At 41.0% G+C, this 19,899-nt stretch overlaps 1 protein-coding gene across 1 annotated transcript in view; it reads left to right on the forward strand.

Moving 5' to 3' along the window:
- LOC309552808 (interleukin-3 receptor class 2 subunit beta-like) overlaps positions 1-19,899 on the forward strand; it is a 143,797-nt gene that overhangs the window by 90,801 nt on the left and 33,097 nt on the right. The window contains exons 4-7 of the mRNA XM_082253721.1: positions 902-1,065; positions 9,943-10,063; positions 12,027-12,184; positions 17,335-17,486. Coding sequence (XP_082109847.1) covers positions 902-1,065; positions 9,943-10,063; positions 12,027-12,184; positions 17,335-17,486 — 595 coding nt within the window. The remainder of the gene's footprint in view (positions 1-901; positions 1,066-9,942; positions 10,064-12,026; positions 12,185-17,334; positions 17,487-19,899) is intronic.

A 19,899-nucleotide genomic window follows, 5' to 3' on the forward strand; every position in this document is an offset into this window, starting at 1 on the left:
TTAGTTATACGGAAAGTATTAATGTTTGCTTTGGTTTTTTTTTGCTGAGATCCAAAAAATAAAGAAAATTGAAAATAAAAAATGGCCTATCTGAATTTGTTAACATGTTTAATATTGTGCATAACCTGAAAAATATGTTTTAGACATTAATTCATACAAGAATAAAGGGTCATATCAATAGTTATATCTTTGGTGTGAAAATACAAAAATAATGGTGAAGAGTTCAAATTATTTAATTCTAAAATTTGATAGAACAGATAGAATAGACAAACATTATCTTCATCATAACAGAACACATGCCTTTTTATTAGAAAAGTATGGCATTATGAGCACCATCTTCCTTCTTCTCACATTTATCAAGATGAGCATGTGCTCCGCATTTCACCTATTTCTTGGACTTCCGCGAGCCGAAAGTTCTTTCTGAATAAAATGTTGAGTTTACTAGAGAAAATTCTTCCGGGAACTCATTTGGTTTGATCATGCGTGTTGGGATTTGTAGCTGTGTGTCGGCAGAATTGTGTACTGACAGGCGAACAATCGTCCGTTCTGGTGTCGGCATACAAATATTTTCATGTTTGCAAGAAAGACTTTTGTCCGCGGATTGTGCGCAGACATCTGTCGGAGGCACCATACTAACACGCGTACAATCGGCAGATCCTTCGTCCACCGACGTTTGTATGCCGACGATCGGTACGTGTGTACGGGCCTTAACTCGCAATGAAATGTGGGTTTGAAAGCTGAACTCGCACTAATTCAAACCCGCCTCCAATGTAAACGAGGGCTCAAGGTATTGTGAACAGTTTTCTGTGTGGTCAGCAGAACAGGATGCTTTAATGTTTCTGTGTTGTCTATCTATTTATATTTGTGAAAGTGAAAGTTTTTCTTTTCATTTTAAATCTAGAAATACAAGTGCTTGTCTAAACAAAAGTATAATCGGGAGTTCAGCGACACATTCAAATTGGACATGTCATGTATCTTGGGGTAACAGGTTCCCAGCGGATGACATCAAATTTCGTTTTGTGCCGATGAGAACACTGAGGACTCGACTTAACACTGGGGAAGAGAGTGAGCAAACAACATCATTTTTACTGCATCTCTGTGTTTCCTACATCTGCATTACTTGTGCAACACATGCCTACCGTCAGCTGAATTGTAAATGTAATGGAAAAAATGATGACATACTTTTTCTACGTAGAAATGTTTTCTAGACACTTCAGTCACCCTTTACTGGGTATATAAAAGTACACCACGTCTTTTGACATTTGGACAAAAAGGCATTCTGGGCACAAATAGGACATAATACCAATTCCTAGAAATGTCATTTTACAATTTTGCTTATCTACAGCATTGCAATACCCCTAGTGTGCAGCATCTGGAGTGGCTCTTCTGGTGTGCTGGTTTATAGCCATGAAAGTACAGCATATCACAAGCCTCTTTTGGATTATAAATGCCCAGGGGTTTATAGTCAGTTATGTGTCATTTGTGTTTGTGTGCTCTAATGTACTGTATGTCTGTTTAACACCTAACTCCAGCTTTTCTATAATTTCAAATAATTTGTTTCGCCCAACTTGGCCCAATCAAATTATTTGTTTTACTAATACATGCGGCCAAATGTCGAAGGGACATTTTGGAAAATATTTTCTCAGTCAGCGGCTGCAGCCAATTCTTACTCATCTTATGCAAAACCTTCTCACAACTCTAAGCAGCTAGCATTTGAAGTGAAAAAAAAAAAATAAAAATCAGCCAAAAAAATAAGTGTACAAAATATGCCATGCTAAATGCAGATGAATCAGTACTATGTGTCCATGCACCTACAGTATGTTACCAAATGCAATAATATATAACAAAATGTATCATATAAAAAATTCAAAAACTCGAAGGCAATATGTTACCACATCCTACAAAAGGCATATTGCCTTCAAGTTTTTTATTTTCTATGTTCACATTTGGTGATTTGTTATTGTGCTCTGGTTTTTCTATTTTTGTGATTCACAACTTGTTACCGTAATCATTTTTTTTATGTAATACATTTTGGTAGGTATTATTGCATTTGGTGACACAGGTGCATGGGTATGTAGCATATTATGCAATGCACTGGATAGGATTGATTCAGTTTATTCTGACAGTGGTGAGTGCTGCTGTCAGAATACAAGGTCCCAGCAAGGGACCTTGCTTGTGTAGAAGGAGGAATCCATGTATGGTCAGCTTAACATGGGTTGTAAAAACTTCAGTATCTCCCCCACTGTTTAAAGTGAAGTTAAAGTAAGGTGACCAGATTTTTAAAATGAAATCTAGGGACATTTTTTTTTTTTTTATTGGCAATTGGTAAACTATTTTATAAGCATTTTCTCCTCAAGTTTGTTGTGTAAATGTGTTTATAGAATGATTGTATAATATATATGTTGTTTCCCAGATTTCGCCCATGAGATAAAAAAAAGGATACTTCTTAGAATTCTTTGGATATGGCTACCAAATGTTAAGAAGATAGGATAGAGAGAAAACTTTTCAATGCGTATCTCTATATAATGTATTTCCCTCTGTATACTGTATCTCCTCTCTATATACTGTATTTCCTTCTCTCTATATACTGTATCTCCATCTCTCTATATACTGTATCTCCATCTCTCTATATACTGTATCTTTCTCTCTCTATATACTGTATTCCCTCTCTCTATATACTGTATCTTTCTCCCTCTATATACTGTATTTCCCTCTCTCTATATGCTGTATCTCATTTCTTTATATACTGTATCTCCCTTTCTCAATAGACTGTAATTCCTCCTCTCTCTATATACTGTATTTCCCTCTCTCTATATACTGTATTTCCCTCTCTCTATATACTGTATCTCCATCTCTCTATATACTGTGTTTCCCTCTCTCTATGTATACTGTATCTTCCTCTATCTATATACTGTATTTCCCTCTCTATATATACTGTATCTCCATCTCTCTATATACCGTGTTTCCCTCTCTCTATATACTGTATCTCCCTCTCTCTATATACTGTATTTCCCTCTCTCTATATACTGTATCTCCATCTCTCTATATACTGTTTCCCTCTCTCTATATACTGTGTTTCCCTCTCTCTATATACTGTATTTCCCCCTATATATACTGTATCTGCCTCTCTCAATACTGTATCTCATTTCTCTATATACTGTATCTTCCTTTCTCAATATACTGTAATTCCCTCTCTCTATATACTGTATTTCAATCTTTCTATATAGTGTATCTCCCACTCTCTATATACTGTATCTATCACTATATACTGTATTTCCCTCTCTCCTAGTACTTTAACTCTCTCTATATACTGTGTTTACCTCTCTCTTTATACTGTAGCTCCCTCTCTCCTGTAGCTCCCTCTCTATGTATAGTAGATCTATCTCTTTCTTTCTTGGGACCCCCTGGTGCTCTCTCTGTACCTCAAGAAGGGGGTTCTGGCTTTACGCCCGTCACATGTAGTCTCTCTGCAGAATCAAAAATACAATGAGTGATAACATTCTATTGGACATTGCTTGAGCAATATCCTTTGAAAATGTCCAATAGGACGAAACGCGTCAGAAGCCTCCATTAGAGTTCTTTCCCTCATTTGTATATTGCCTGTAAACATCGGATGTTTGTAAGTGCAATTCTTTGCTTTTTTTATTAAAAGTTTATTTAGGATTTTGGATCATCTCATAAGCTTGTTTGGTCTGTTTGTCATTTGATAGTACAGGCCCACAGCATCTGGTGAGCTGCCATTTCTTATGTTCATCTGGTGACGGGACGCATCTCACTTTACGTCACAATTTTGCTTGATATCAGGATCTGTCACGATTTGGGACTTTATTCACCTTTATTATTCATTATATGGGACTTTATTTTTTTTAATCACATGTCTTGGATCATTTATTTGACAATGTTATCACTCATTGTATTTTTGATTATGTATTATTTACATGTCACATTTATTTAGCGCTGCACATACCATTTATCTCATGTCTTTATAACTTGTTTATCAGTTACTCAGTGCTGTTGGCAGCTTTGAATTTGGTGTTAGCGCTTAAAAGACCACACTTTTTTTTTTTTTTTAGTCTTTCTGCAGGCTGCAGCTAATGGTCGGTTGTGGTGTGGCCTCTGAAGCCTCCTCCCCAAGTGTTAGTCTGGGACCCACCCCCTCCCTGCTCCTTCCCTCCATTTATCAGAGGAGCCAGCACATCCGTGTCTGTGCAATCACTGTGCGCCACTCGGAGGGATCAGGGCTGGATCGGCACTGCAGGGGAAGAGACACAGTGACCGTGGCTCGGGCCTGCAATCCAGGGACAAAATCAGGGACAGTCTTGGCCCGGGGACAGTGTCCTCAGTCTGGGGACTGTCTCTGGAAACCGGGGATGTCCGGCCATTCTATGTTTTTTAGTAACAAACATGTCAAAGTTACCTGCTCTGTGTAATGGTTTTGCACAGAGCAGCCCTCTTCTTGTCAGGTCCCTCACTGGTGCTCCTCCCCATTGACCAGTGCCTCCAATAGCAAGCTGCTTTTAATGGGGGTACTGGTGCATGCTTACTCCCAAGCCCCACTCTATGCATCCATAAGAAACAGAGCCGTGGCTCAACCCTGCCCCCTGCTCTCTCCTTATTGGCTCCCTGGTTGAGATTTACAGTAGTGGGAGTCAATGGCTTCTGTTGCTGTCTCAGCCAAAAAGGAGAAAGAGACCCGGGACAGATGAGGCTTTCGTGCACATCGCTGGATCAAGATGGAGCACAGGTGAGTATTAGGGTGGTCTGTGGGGGGGAGCAGGACACAGAACCACTTTAAGGAAGTTTGTATTAGGCCTTTAGAGTAATTAGATAGAACAAACAATTGGCCAGGGAACCAATAAAATATGAGGTATCCAACAAAAAAGGATAAACCTCTGTGAAACTTTCCCACTCACTCAATGATAAAGTGGGGCTCTATGGCCAAACAATTGCATACCCAAAAAATAAGCAGATAGAACACTGCCTTAAGGACCATATTTAAGAGCCACCGGGGATTAGTAGCACAAAATCGCAAAAATAATCATTTAAAAAATGTATTGATACAAAAGTCAAAAAAATATAAATAATGTAATACAAAAACAGGAAACACCCACCATCACCAATAAAAAAAGACAACGTTATCCCATTGTGCGAATCAGTGCGCCGGACGCCAAACACACATCAATCACGCATCTCACACTTAACCTACTAAATAAATGGGCAGAGCTAATTGGGAACTAACTCCAAAAAATAGCTACATGAACAGGACTGGAATAAAGGGCCAGTATAACACCATTCACTTTTCAAAATCAATTCAAAGTCCAATAGCTATTGCCCAGCTACAAATCCCAAATACAGATCAATAGCTAATTCACAGAGCTGACATAGGTAAGCTATCAAGATTGTCAATGTGCAATTTGAGCAAGAAATTGACACTATCAGATGGTATACTGAGTCAATTTCAAGTATTGTGCAACAAATGCATACATAGGCACCTAGCTAGAATCAAAACACTGCTGGCCATGGTGTGACCAATTCACAAACGATCAGAATGTGAGTCTTATCCACCACCATAAGGCAGATCAGTGAAGCATAGAACAGCTGATGATGCATATAGCGGAGACAAACAGGTTGGCTATGTGAGAGCATGTCCATGCAGCAGACAAGTAGTCATGGAGCAGAGGATTTGAAGAAATAGCAGAGTAATTGCGTGCAGCAGAGGCGTAACTAGAACCTTCAGGGCCCCGATGCAAGAAACCATGAAGGGCCCCCTAGACCCCTGGCCGGGGCCCTTCCCTTCAAGCCTGGGGCTTTTCCCACTAATCCTGGGGCTCTTTACTCTCGTTGCATGGCCTTTTATTACGGTCCCGCAGCAGGATCCTTTCACAAGTTCTGCAGTGGGCTCCCTTCCTGCAATCTTGGGGCCTCCCCACAGTGGTGCAATGCCAGGGCCCGGTCGCAAGTGTGACCTTTGAGATCCTGGAAGTTCACCCACTGGTTTGCTACTGGGCCCCCTGGAGCATGGGGCCCGGTAGCAATTGCAACCCCTGCAACCCCTGTAGTTACGCCCCTGGCGTGCAGTACTAACAAATATGGCATAATAGAAAATACTGTGCTGGTCTTTATTATTGCTACTTCTGTTTTGAAACAAGGAGTACATCCATCTTTTAAATCATTCCTGTCCACCCCTTTGGGTGATTTTTATGATCTGGCAGAATGGGGGCCCCAGAAAGTCCCAGCCTTTTAAATATCAATCCACCAGATCTACCAGATAGATGTAGAAGAGGCCTGGACTTAAGTTTTTCTATTGGGAGTCACTGCATGCAGATTACTCCGCTGCACCCGCAAATGAAAATCTAGTCCCATTTCTGCAGCTAAACAAATGGAGCCAGAGAGTTTTTTTTATTTAATTTATTGTTCTAAGTTTGCTGAGAATTAGGGAGTCCTATCTGCAGCTATCCCTGCCTAAATCATGGGACACAGGACCAATAGGCATCCTAGCAACCAATCACATTCATGCACAGGGCCCAGGAGAGGAGGAGGATGTAACTCCCTGTTCGGCCTCCGAGTGCTCCAGCTCTCTGGCCTCTCTTCCTTCCTGCCGACAACAGAACTGACTCTGAGGTGAGGGGGACCCGCAGGGAGTCACTGGCGGAGGAAAGGAACATGACAGCGGCACATAAGGTAAACAAATGTCCTCTCCATGCCAAGCTCTTGCAGGCCTTCTCATGGACATCCTGTGCCCGTTATCTAACATTCCTCTCCACCAACAAAGCCAAAAATCTTTCACATATAATTTGCTGCTGAAATAACAACCAGGATGACGTGAGCAGGAAGGCCAGGGAGGAGAAGCAGCTGCTGAGGAACTACAAATTACAGCATGACCACATTTCAACATGCCTCTGTACAGACCATGTTGAGGGACGTGTTTCTGGAAAGTGCTGAAGCCAAAGATGTCCCAAATTTACAAGATATGTCAGAAGCAGGGGCATGCTGAGTCTTGTAGTTACTCAACACTAAAGAAGACAAAATTGTTCCAGGTCCGCTATGTTACAGGAACTTTCAGCATTTAGTTTATCTCACCAACCCGGGACTTGTAGTTCCCTGTGTAGTTTACCAACACACTAGTAAGAAAGGTGGACCAACCCCCAACATTGTCTGTCCGAGGTAATAAATGACAATGCTGGGACTTGTAGTTACCCAAATATCTGAGAAACTTATATCAAGTATTTAAGCCCCCTGGGGGTAGAAGGCACTACATATGCCTGCAACAAATAAATTAATATGTAAATTATATTCTTTTTGTAGGACAATGCCCATTTTAAATGAATGCCCCACCCCTAATTAAAGTACATGCTCCGCCTACAATGGCTTGCTGGACATAAAAAAAGATGCCCCTGAACAGTGTTTTTGGTATATTGGCAACAATGCATACTGCTGTGTCTCTAGGCCTCCAGACAGAAGAATCGGGAATACCATCCCACAACCTGACAAATTTACTCTACATGCTTGGGGCCTTACACCAGGCTAAAAATATCAGGTATTCAGTACCCCAAGGTTCCCTACTGCAGGAAAGGGAAGAGCTGATACCTAAAGTGGAACTACACTGCACCTGAGCACCACAAACCCAATTTTTTTTTAATCCATTTTTAATATTCAAAGCAAACTCAACCATGCATCCATGTCTCCATACTATTTCCAGAGAAATCACCTTGAAATACACCACTTAGCGTTTCTTGTCATTGCCATCTTGAGCAAGGGCTGATGATTTATGTAGCATTTTATTTATCTGCCCTTAGCTCAGGCATGCAGGCAGGAGGGTATACTTAGCTGAGAAAATTCCTCCTCCCATTCTGAAGACTCCTGGGATGCATGGCATCATTTTCTTAGGCCTTGAAACCAGGAAGTAACTGAAGAAATGCAAAAAAAAGTTTAAAACAAGTAAATGTTTCATGTAAAATATGAGACTTGTGAATGGTAAGGCCCCGTTCACACTGGGGCGACGCTACTTCGCCGGGCGACCTCACAGGTCGCGGCGCGCTGCTCGCACCGCGACCTCGGAGCGGCCGGCACAGACTTCATAACATTGAAGTCTATGCAGGTCGCTCCGGGTCGCCCCAAAGAAGCTCCAGACGCTTTTTCTAAGTCGGAGCGACTTGTGTTGCTCCTATTAGAACGGGTCCATAGCTTCTGTATGGCATGCGACCTGTCAGGCGACCAGGTTGCCTTACAGGTCGCCCCAGTGTGAACGGGGGCTAAAAGTTACTTCTCTGCACTTTTGCCCCCTCTTCCCCCACAACATCTGTCCACAGCTCTGGCCCTAAATGATGTGTTGACTATACTAACAACTGTCCTTGATTTATATATACTTTATGTTAAGATCAATGACAATAGGGGGCTCCAAAGTTCTGGTACTCTACCTCCCTGGGAGGCGCCTATGTTGTGATATGCTCCGCTTATCTCGGTAGCGTGCCTGTCGGCAGCAAAGGAAAGGGAGGAAATGACAGAGTGTGTTCTGTCCTTCTAGTCTCCCCCGGGTTTTTCTAAAACAGCTCTCCTCTGCTGCACTTCAGATGAATTTTGACACAAAGCATACTGAAAATGCTTCATGTGTCATTGACATGCCTGAAATTTCAGAAAGTAAACAACTTCTTCTTTAAGATGGCCATACATTATACAATTTTCTTGTAATTTCCTTTAGATTTACCTCCAACTATGTAGTGCAAGGGCCTGTCTGACTGCATACAAATTAAAAGTGTTTAGGTTTGACCCCCTATCATATATGGTTTTGGTAAATCTAAAGTAAAGTTGTACAAGAAAATTGTTTAAGGCATGGCCAGCTTAATATATGTCATTTAGGTCATTCGCACGGGTTTTTCGTATATCAAAAATATAGACTGCATTTTAGCATGTGTGCAAAAATCAAAAAAGAAAGGTGTTAAGAAAGTGAAATGGTTCATTGGTTCATTGGTTCATTTGCAGTTTATTTGGAGATTTTAGTAAGGTGGACTTGGCTTCCCATAACTTAGAAGAAGCCTAATTCCACCACAGAGCTTACCTATGTCTGGGTGTGTGTTATCTTTGATAGGCTGTGGCAATTGGTTTTTGTTCTAGATCTCAGTTACACATTTGACAGGTGGTAAAGAAGCCATATTTCACCACTGCTTTTAGCCCTAAAGCCTGCACCACTATGTCCTAATAGCTGCATTGTAGCCCTATTCAGTAGAATAGCTTGTGTTCGGCAGGCAGTGCTGTGATGCGATGGGGGATGTTTATACCTACATCGCTGTCTTTGCAGCCTAAAAAAGAATGGTTGGGGGGGGGGGGGTAGTAAAAATATTTCAAAGGAAGTTTTTACTCCCCCCCCCCCCCATCAAGGGTAAGCATTGCTTTAGTGTATGTCAGTCTGGTGTTCAGTGAATCATATCAAGAAATAACAAACCCCTTTGCAATCAATTAAAGATTATTAGGAATTATGAAGCCTTTATAAATGCAGCTGGCTTGCTGGCTTGTGCATTTTTTATGATTACTGCATTCTTTTGAGATTTTAAAAATTATTAACATTTACAGCAGGGCACTACTTTATCATATATATATAGTAACTACAGAGCAAACAAACAAAACAAAACATTTAACAAAAAATGCTGCACAATAATATAATGTAATCAGTGGCTCAAACCAATTCATAAAATGGTGGCCACCAAATGTAATGCATTCACATTTGGTGCCCACCATTTTATGAATTGGTTTGGAGCCACTGATTTGGCTCACTATTTATTGTGCAGCATTGTTAAATATTATTTACACTGTGTGAGATAATGAAGTTCTTGCAGCAATTATATCATTATTTGGTTGCTCGTGGGATTTACTGATTACACGTAAACAAAAACACCATGTTTATAACATACAGTATGATTACATTGCATCTTTTTCTACAATTTCTAGAAGATGAAGCCAAACCACAAAACCTGCACTGTAATGAAACTGATGGGAATATTACATGCTCCTGGCGAATCAGAAAGGAGATAGCTGAATCTATTGACTTTGTTCTCTTCTATAACAATAGGTAAGTTGCAATGCTTTTGTTAAGGTTTTGTGATGCATACATTTCTGATTGCAATAGATTAGATTTATTATTAAAATAAACCACTTGACTATCAAATGTGCCAAGAGTGTGAAAGCTTATGTAGCGCTTACCATCGCGGGTGATGATGAGTCCTCTGTTCTGCCATGACTCTTTGAACCACTTGGTCACCACTGACACACTCTGTTAGAGATGGAGGACCACTTGCACCTTGATAAATTAAGCTTTAGTAAGCCAAAGATGTATAATGACACACGGAAATTAGACCAAAGACTACCAAATGATAAGTTAAATAAATGTATAATATCAAAGTAGGTAAACAATGCAAAAGTTAGCATCAAGCAATACACAACTCAAGTTGCAAAACTGATGAAGTGAATTCTGACCTATTACATGAGTAAATCTCTAACTTGTGTCAATGTTAGTCCACACTTTACTGAGGTTACTATTGGGGAGCAAAGTCAGACCCAAAATAACTCAATACCAATGTTCTTGAGTGCACTCCGCAGTGATACCCCAGATACGGGTATTCATACATGTTCCTGAATGGGGTACCCCTATATGGTAGAAGCAAGCTCCTGGCCCCTTAAAGTTAGCGTTGACCAGCTTTCGTTGGGGCCCTGCTGTCAAGAGTAAGTGATGTATAAATGCAGAGCTACTAAATAAGGAACAATATAGCTGAACTGAGTGTAGCAAGGGGGTTAAAGCTGTGTCTCCTCTCACGACTTCTGGCAGGCAACAGCTCTCATTCCACAAGCATGGTGGATCCGAGACGTCAGGTTCCATATCCTCTGTCACTCAGCTCTGGCTCACACACATGCAGTCACTGATAAGCTACAGCAACAGGATTACCCTCCCTGGGATGCAGACAGACAATAAAAAAGCCCTCTCTATGTCGCGCTCTCTCATTTGTGTGGCCGTATAATGTCCCACAGAAAGTCCTCTCGACTCGGCTTCTCCTTTCTCAAGACCCCAGTCTTGCAGAAGTAAGACACAGACCCTGACAACTGGTCCATCATACTGAAAGAGCAGTATTTTCACCTTGTCCTGCTACCCTAATTTTGACAACAAACACCTTTGCCTCTCCTCACCTCTCTCACATACAGAGACATTGCTTTGTAGTTATAGAAGCAAGCTGCGATGGCTGGTAAAATTCTTCAATATTTTAATTCAGAGCACAGCAGGTTATAGGGTCACTGGATTCCTTACAAGAGTGCTTAGCCTGAAATTAAACGAATGCAGCCATCTTATCTAAGGACTGGTGCGCTGCAAATGTAACTTTGTTTTCTTGGGTTTAGATATCCTTCATTTTTCTTTGTCCATTAACTCAACCAGATTGTTTTTGCTCTGTATAAGCATAATTTACATGATTAGTAGTAAAAACAAAAAATGACAAATACAAAAATTATTGGGTCTAGTGGACATTGGATGGTCTAAGATTCCAAGGATTTATGGATTGCTGGCAACCATTACAGCTACCCTTCCACTAATTTATACACATAAGGTAAACACATAAAATAACCAAGCATTCATAATTGGCATTTACTTAGAGATAGTATGAATCCAATTATCTGCCCATTTGCTGGTATGCTGTCTTCTTGATCCTTCCATCAGGAAGACTGTACCTAATTTCAAGACGTCTTGTGCCCCTGAGGGTTTCTTGGCTTACAATTAACCATCTTCACCAGCCTTCAAAGGCCTATCTAGTTAGAGAGAAGCTGCATACTTGCTGTATGACATATCATGAATATTGAATTCTCTGGAGTGTATTCTTTATCTTCTAACCTCTCAGTTTACTCATTATTATTTTTAATTAAACTTGTACTTGAAAGGCCACACATATTGCTAAGTTTATGAAACCAAGAAAATAATAAACTATGGTAAAATGCTGCAAACCATATTAAGCTATTCTTATTTTAATTTACTATATATACTTTGTCCACAGTGATAAAGAATGTCAGCCCAGATGTCAAGAGATTTCAGACTACCGTTCCTGTCACTGCAGCATAGCAACTGATGGTCATCTGAACACGTCTGATTTTTTAAAGACCATCAGTGTAGAACCAAAGCATTCTTCTAAATCATTTAGGCTGTGCTTGATATGTAAGTACTGGTAGGCCATTGCTGATGTTGTTAACCTTTTTATAAATATAAAAACCTGATAAAAATCATTAAACTTGTAGGCATATTAAAGGGATTGTAAAGGCAGAAGTTTTTCTTCTCTTAATGCATTCTGTGTGCAGTGTGTGCAGCAGTCCCTCTCAGCCCTCATACTTACCTGAGCCCATCTTTATCCAGCGATGTTGCAGGAGTGTCTAAGCTGCCTGGGACTGCCCTCCTCATTGGCTGAGACAGCAGCGCGGTGCGATTGGCTCCCACTGCTGTCAATCAAATTCATTCAACCAATCAGAAGAGAGGGGGGGGTCGGATCGCGGCTTCGTGTCTGAATGGACACAGGCAGCGGTGACTCGGCTTGGGTGCCCTCATAGCAAGTTGCTTGCTGTGGGGGCACTCAACAGATGGGAAGGGCCAAGAGAGCCGAAGAGGGACCTGAGAAGAGGAGAAATGCGGGCCACTCTGTGTAAAACCAACTGCAAAGAGCAGGTAAGTATAACATGTTTGTTATTAAAAAACAAAAAAAAAACAAGACTTTACAATCACTTTAAGGCAGCTGGATATGTGGGATAGGTAGGAGTTCCATGAATAGACCTGTTCTGTTCTGCAGAGTTGTTCCTTTTCAAGTAATGTAGAATAGAGAGGGGAGGAGATGAGCATTTGTAGTGGCACATATTTTCTTAGTATCAGTTACAATCAAGGTTTTATTACTGGTCTAGTCAATGTTACCCTGACAGCAACCAATTCCCAAGGATATGAGATAGCCACCTCATACAGCCAAAAAAAGTATGCATATGACCAAAAAGGACAAAAACTATTAGATGCTAATTTAATCAAAATATTACCGACAGACTCCCAACCCAAAATGAAACTTTTTTTTCTGGGGAAAAGGGGAAAACTTGAGAACAGTTTTAATTCAACTCTATCAATCACTAAAAGCTTACTTAAAAGGGAATGTTCTATATCTTCCATACAATTCATCCCAAATGATGGGCAATACAACAATTTTTAGGTATCAATTAAAATTTGAGGTGAACAGGAGGTTCTAAGAAAAGAGTACATCCTGCACACATACCTCTTCACTTTCAATAGATGTGGGTGCACAGCCTGTGATGTTGCCACCAGGAACATTAAATGCATAGTTACCAACAGCCCCAGATTGGCCCGGACAATCCCGATTTTCAGACAAGTGCTCCTAGATGTCTGTGTCCAGTGTCCCCTCTCTGTTTAGTAAAAGGCTTCTCCCACCTTCCCTCTTGTGTTCAGTTTTGACCCTTCCTTCTGCCCCATTCTCTCAGATTAAACCTAGTTCTACAACTGAGGGGTCTGCACTGGGAGGGGGGAGGATGTCTGCACTAAGAAGTTTGTGCTGGAGGGGGGTTCTGTATTGAGATGTCTGTATTGGGATGGGGATTGTAACGGAAGAGGGTACCCCGGACCGGGTACCTCCGTTGAAAGATGCTCCTAGTGCTTCCCGAGGGCTCCAAGCACTCCACCAGAGACCGTAAGCACTTCAGACTCCACGAACCGCCGCAGCTTGGTTAGGGTCTTGGCATCTCCTACCCATCCTGGACCTACGACAAGGCTCCAGGTTCCTGTGGGTGAACCTCTCTTTCCCCAGAGAGTGCAGCAGAACAAGCTCTTACACAAGCTCTTACAAGAGCTCAGTGATTATCCAAGGGAGTATGGAGGACATAGCAATCCCTTGCAGCAGATTCCCCCAATAAGAGACAGAACTCTAGATTGAGGTGGAGGAACTCTACAACAACTTTATTGAACAAGACTTATATACAGTTTTCACCCACAAGGTTACCACCCAGATGGACCTTGTTGAAGAACATAATATTCACCATCCAATAGGAACAGAGTTTTACACTCTCATACAGTGTACAAAATATACAATGTGGGACAATCCCCCCTCCCCCTTAGCATCCAATCCACATACCTATAAGTTTCTCTTAAGGCAGACAGACAGAACAATGGGAGGTCATTAACACGTAACAATGCAAAAGGGCAATCCACATTCCCTCCCAATACACAACAAAAGGAATACCTGTCTGGCATTGAAAGATATGTAATATACACAGCATTTAGGAATTACAGATTTCATGGCAAATGGAAATAAATCTTAATATTTCTATATGGAGATATTGCTGACAAATATGAAGTAATCCAAACCATTACTTTTCTGTCTTTAAATTCCAGTGACGGTGAATACTGTCACAGGGATTCTATGAGTGGTCTATACTGGTGTGAGGGGTGGATTTTTGAGAGGGGTCTGTGCTGGGGGGTCTTTAGTCTAGGGGGAGTTCCGTGCTGAAGGGTCTGTGCTGGGGGTTGGTCTGTATTAAGGGGTCTTTGCTGGGGGGGCAGTCTGTGTCATGGGGTCTATGCTCAGGGGGTCAGTCAGTGCACCTGGATAAGTCTGTGCAGAGGTGTTAGTGCTGGGGGAATCAGACTGTGCTGGGGGGAGAGTCTGTACTGATCGGTCTGTGCTGAGAGGGGGGGGGGTCAATCTGCACTGAAGGGTTTGTGCTGGGGGGGACAGTCTGTGCAGAGGGGTGTGTGTTGGGGAGTTGGACTGTGCTGGGGAGGACAGTCTGTACTGAGGGCTTTATGCTGGGGTCATCTATACTGAGAGGTCTGTGTTGGGGGTAGGTGTGTGTTGGGAGGGGAGTCTGTACTAAAGTGTATGCACTGGGGGTTCTGTACTGAGGGGTACGCTGGGAGGGAGAATTTAGGGATGTTACAGGACATCTGTACTATGGGGATTGGGAGGTGATTTGTGCAAGGGAAGAGGAAGTAATTTTGGTTGTACTCCTTGATTACACACAGGTGGATTCTATTTATCATCATTAGTCATTTAGGTCAACATTGGATCATTCAGAGATCCTCACTGAACTTCTGGAGAGAGTTTGCTGCACTGAAAGTAAAGGGGCTGAATAATTTTGCACGCCCAATTTTTCAGTTTTTTATTTGTTAACAAAGTTTGAAATATCCAATAAATTTTGTTCCACTTCATGATTGTGTCCCACTTGTTGTTGATTCTTCACAAAAAATTACAGTTTTATATCTATGTTTGAAGCCTGAAATGTGGCAAAAGGTTGAAAAGTTCACGGGGGCCGAATACTTTCGCAAAGCTCTGTAGGAATTTGGATAGCTTAAAGCAGTTGTATCCTCAAAAAACAAAAAACAAAAAAAAACAAACCCTGCAGGACAAAGGCATAATGAGCAAGTATGCATTGCATACTAGCTCATTATGAAATACCTTAGAACGAAGCCCTGACACGGTCGCCCGGACACCGCTGAGGGAGCTGACATCTTCCCTCTGCGTCTCTTCCGGGTTTGGCGGCTCCGGCGCTGAGGGGCCGGGGACGCGATGACGCCACTCCCGTGCATGCGCGTGGGAGTTCTCTTTCCGGAAGGGAGTCGGCAAGGAGCTCTGAAGGTCCGCCAGACCTATAAAGCGCATGCACCGCTGGTGTCAGCGGCTGCATGCAGGGTGAATATCTCCTAAACCGTGCATGTTTAGGAGATATTAATTTTACCTACAGGTAAGCCTTATTATAGGCTTACTTGTAGGTAAAAGACAAAAAACTGAGTATACTACTGCTTTAAAAGTTAGTGGTCGGTGTGATGTTAAAGGAAACCTGTCATGAAAGAAACCTGCAGGCTACCATTGCTGACCTCCTTCTTAACCACTTAAGGACCAAGCCTATTTCTGACACATGTTGTTTACAAGTTAAAATCAGTATTTTTTGCTAGAAAATTACTTAGAACCTCAAAACATTATAAATATTTTTTTAGCAAAGACTCTGGAGAATAAAACAGTGGTTGTTGCAATATTTTTTATCACGGGGTATTTGCGCAGCGGTCTTTTGAGCGCATTTTTTTTTTTTTTTAAGAAATACATTTCACTGCATTTAAAAATAATCTAAACAGTAAATTTAGCCCAATTTTTTTGTATATTAAGAAAGATAATGTCACGCCAAGTAAAAAGATACCTAACATGTTACAGTTTAAAATTGCGCACACTCATGGAATGGCGCCAAACTACAATACCTAAAAAATTTTCATAGGCGATGCTTTAAAAATGTTTAACGGTTACCAGTTTAGAGTTACAGAGGAGGTCTTTTTATAGAATTATTGCTCTCGCTCTGGCAATCATGGCGATTCCTCACATGTGTGGTTGGAACAACGTTTTAATTCGTGTGCGCAACCTACGTATATGTCTTCTTTTGTGCGAGAGCTCACAGCGGCGCTTTACATTTTTTTTTCCTTTTTTTTATTTAATTTTTGAATTTTTAACATTTTTTTTAAAAAATCGGATCACTTTTATTGCTGTCCCAAGGAATGTAAACATCTCTTGTGACAATAATAGGCAGTGACAGGTACTCTTTACGGAGGAATTGGGGGGTCTAAAAGACCCCAGACCACTGCACTTCAAAGTATTCAAAATGCCGAATAGTGCCGAAAAAAAATACTGACAGTTTTTTAAAATTGGCGCCGTTAGCAGCCGAGTAAACCGGAAGTGACGTTGTGACGGTGACCCAATCAAAGCCGAATCCAGCTTTGTTCGGGACTCCAACCAGCTGGCGGACGTGCTGGTTGCTCGGGTCTACCAGTGGGAGCAGAGACCCGGGCAGAGCCGATGGAGGGGGGGACGTCCCGCTCACTGGGATAACTGCTGAGTGGCTGCTGAGCCGCATCGGCTGTCATCTCCTAAAAAACGGTACTGGGTTAATGCCTGCAATTGCAGGCATCATCCCGGCACAACCACTTCTGCAAGCCGATGTACAGGTACGTCGGTTTGTGGGAAGTGGTTAAAATGCTAGATAGCTGACTGTCACACTGACTTACGATATTGTTACTTTCTGATTCACTGATCTAAAACTAGTATGCAGATAGGAGCTTCTGACTACTCTTCCACTTTCTAGATCAATATGCTTGTTCTAGTTCAGTGACCTAGAAAATAATAAAGCCAATGAGAAGAGCAAGTTCCAATTTTAAAAGGAGGTCAGCAGATTATGGCCGATTTACCTGAATGATATTTTAATTTTAATGATAATTTAACTTACTAAAGGGTCTCTTTGTCTGTTTGTAATTTATATTTGAAGATATTGTCATTTTTTTCCTAGATAAACTGCTACCTAGAAACCTGACAATCAATGAAACAAAGAAAGGAGAGGTTTTCACTGTTTCCTGGAAGAACACCACTTCAGAAAGTGTTGAATTTAAGTATATTTATGAACTCTGCTACTGGAATCAGAATGATTTGAAATTAAAGGAGGTTTGTTCTACAAAAATATTACATTCATGAGCCTAGGAGCACATAAACAGAATGTTGAGCTTTAAAGAGCAGGTGTGGGTTAAAGAGGAACTGCAGTCTTCTCACATAATTTGGAATAAAAACATTTTTGCCATTCTGAAGCTTCCTTTCAACCACTTTGCTTATTATTTTATATGTACTGTGATTCTATACTTGCCAAATATGCTGCAGAAATCTCCCTCCTCTAAGTCTTGCTGCAGCCATTTTACCTGTGGGTAGCTGAAGCTGCTGACTGTTCACTTCCTGGATTGACACAGACACACATACATACACATATATATGCGGGCAGAAACACTTACACCACTGCTTGTCTGCACATTTCTCTCCGCTCAATGAATACACATGGATCTCTGCAGTCTCCTGTTATCTCCGTCCTCATCCAGCCCCCTCCAGCTCTGCAGCTCTCCTTGGCTTTCCTATGACTCATCCCTTGCTGGCAAACTCTCACAAGACAGTGAGAGAGAGACGTGCATGATGTCATCAGCCTAGGCAAATTACCAGACAAGAAAGAAGGTGGGCTGTGTAAGTTATTTACTGGCAGAAAAAGTTTTACTCTGCAAAGTTAAAACAACAAGGGCAGATTTAATACATGGAAAAATGAAAAAATGGCTAAAGAGCCACTTTAATAATAATAAGAAATATTTTAAAAGAAACAGGACAGGCCGGCTGTTTACATTTTTTATGTCAATAAACAAATGAAAAACACAAAACATCACATTTTAGCACATTTTTTAGAAGGTTATTATGAGTAGGCAGCCTTATAATAAGGTGGATAAAATGTGTAACTATCTATTAATGTTTTCATATTACCAGCAAGTGTTCAAATTTCTTGAATTGCTAATTATGAACATTGTGTGTTTTTGAAAGTGTATCTCTGGTCAAAGGCTAAAACCTTATATGTTGTCTAGCATGTTAATGTAATGTTTGCTAGTCTCTCTGTTTTTAACCACTTAAGGACCAAGCCTATTTCTGACACATGTTGTTTACAAGTTAAAATCAGTATTTTTTGCTAGAAAATTACTTGGAACCCCCAAACATTATATATATATATATATATATATATATATATATATATATATATATATATATATATATATATATATATATATATATATAATTTTTTTTTTTTTTTTTTAGCAAAGACTCTGGAGAATAAAATGGCGATGCAATATTTTTTGTCACATGGCATTTGCGCAGTGGTCTTTCAAACGCATTTTTTTTTCTTTAAAGAATACACTTAATTAATTTAAGAAAAAACTAAACATTAAAGTTAGCCCAATTTTTTTGTAAATTGTGAAAGATGATGTCACGCCAAGTAAACAGATATCTAACATGTTACAGGCGAATGGCGACAAATTATGGTACTTAAAAATCTCCATAGGCGATGCTTTGAAATGTTTTAATGGTTAACAGTTTAGAGTTACAGAGGAGGTCTTTTGCTAGAAGTATTGCTCTCACTCTGACAATCGTAGCAATACCTCACATGTGGGATTTGAACACCGTTTACATTTGTGGGCACCTCTTATGTATGCGTTTATTTGGTGGACAGGGGGCGCTTTAAAAAAAAAAAAAAAATGTCCTATTTATTTTATTTTAGATTATTTTTTTCACTGTTCCTTTTTCACTGTTCCTTTTTAAAAATAAAAATCTGATCACTTTTATTGTCACAAGGAATGTAAACATCCCTTGTGACAGTAATAGGCAGTGACAGGTACTCTTTATGGAGGAATCTGGGGTCTAAAAGACCCAAATTCAATCCTTTGCACTTAAAAGTATTCAAAACGCCAAAATCTGCATTTTTGAATACTGTCATTTTTTTTTTTAAATCAGCGCCATTGGCAGCTGAGTAAACCGGAAGTGACGTCGCTTCTGGGTTACTTTATCGGAGACCCGATCAAAGCCAAATCCGGTTTTGTCCAGGACTCTGACCAGCCAGCGGACATGCTGGCTGGTCGCTCGGGTCTCCCAGTGGGAGGGAGAGGGAGACCCAGGCAGAGTGGCGGAAGGCGGCTGGACGGGGGACGTCCCAGTGTTTGTATACATTATAAATACCTTAGTGATCTGCATAAGGGACTGAGAAGAGCTGGGGTGGAGACTGCAGAGAGGCATGTCAGCAGGAGGCAGAGTAACAGCTGTACACTGATCTTCTCAGTGAGGAGCTGTGCAGGGGAGATGTATCAGCAGTAGGCAGAGAAACAGCAGTAGACTGATCTTCCTAGTGAAGAGCTACACAGGGCCATGTCAGCACAAATCTGACCACTGGAGTACAGGCAGACTAGAATAGCAATGCAAAGGTAGAATGCAAAGAAGAAAACTGACCATGCTGGGATGGATGTGCCTGGTGTGGTAAATTTAAAACAGGAAAACAGGAGGT

This window comes from Pelophylax lessonae, assembly GCF_965119305.1.
Source record: "Pelophylax lessonae genome assembly, chromosome: 4".
Taxonomy (NCBI): domain Eukaryota; kingdom Metazoa; phylum Chordata; class Amphibia; order Anura; family Ranidae; genus Pelophylax; species Pelophylax lessonae.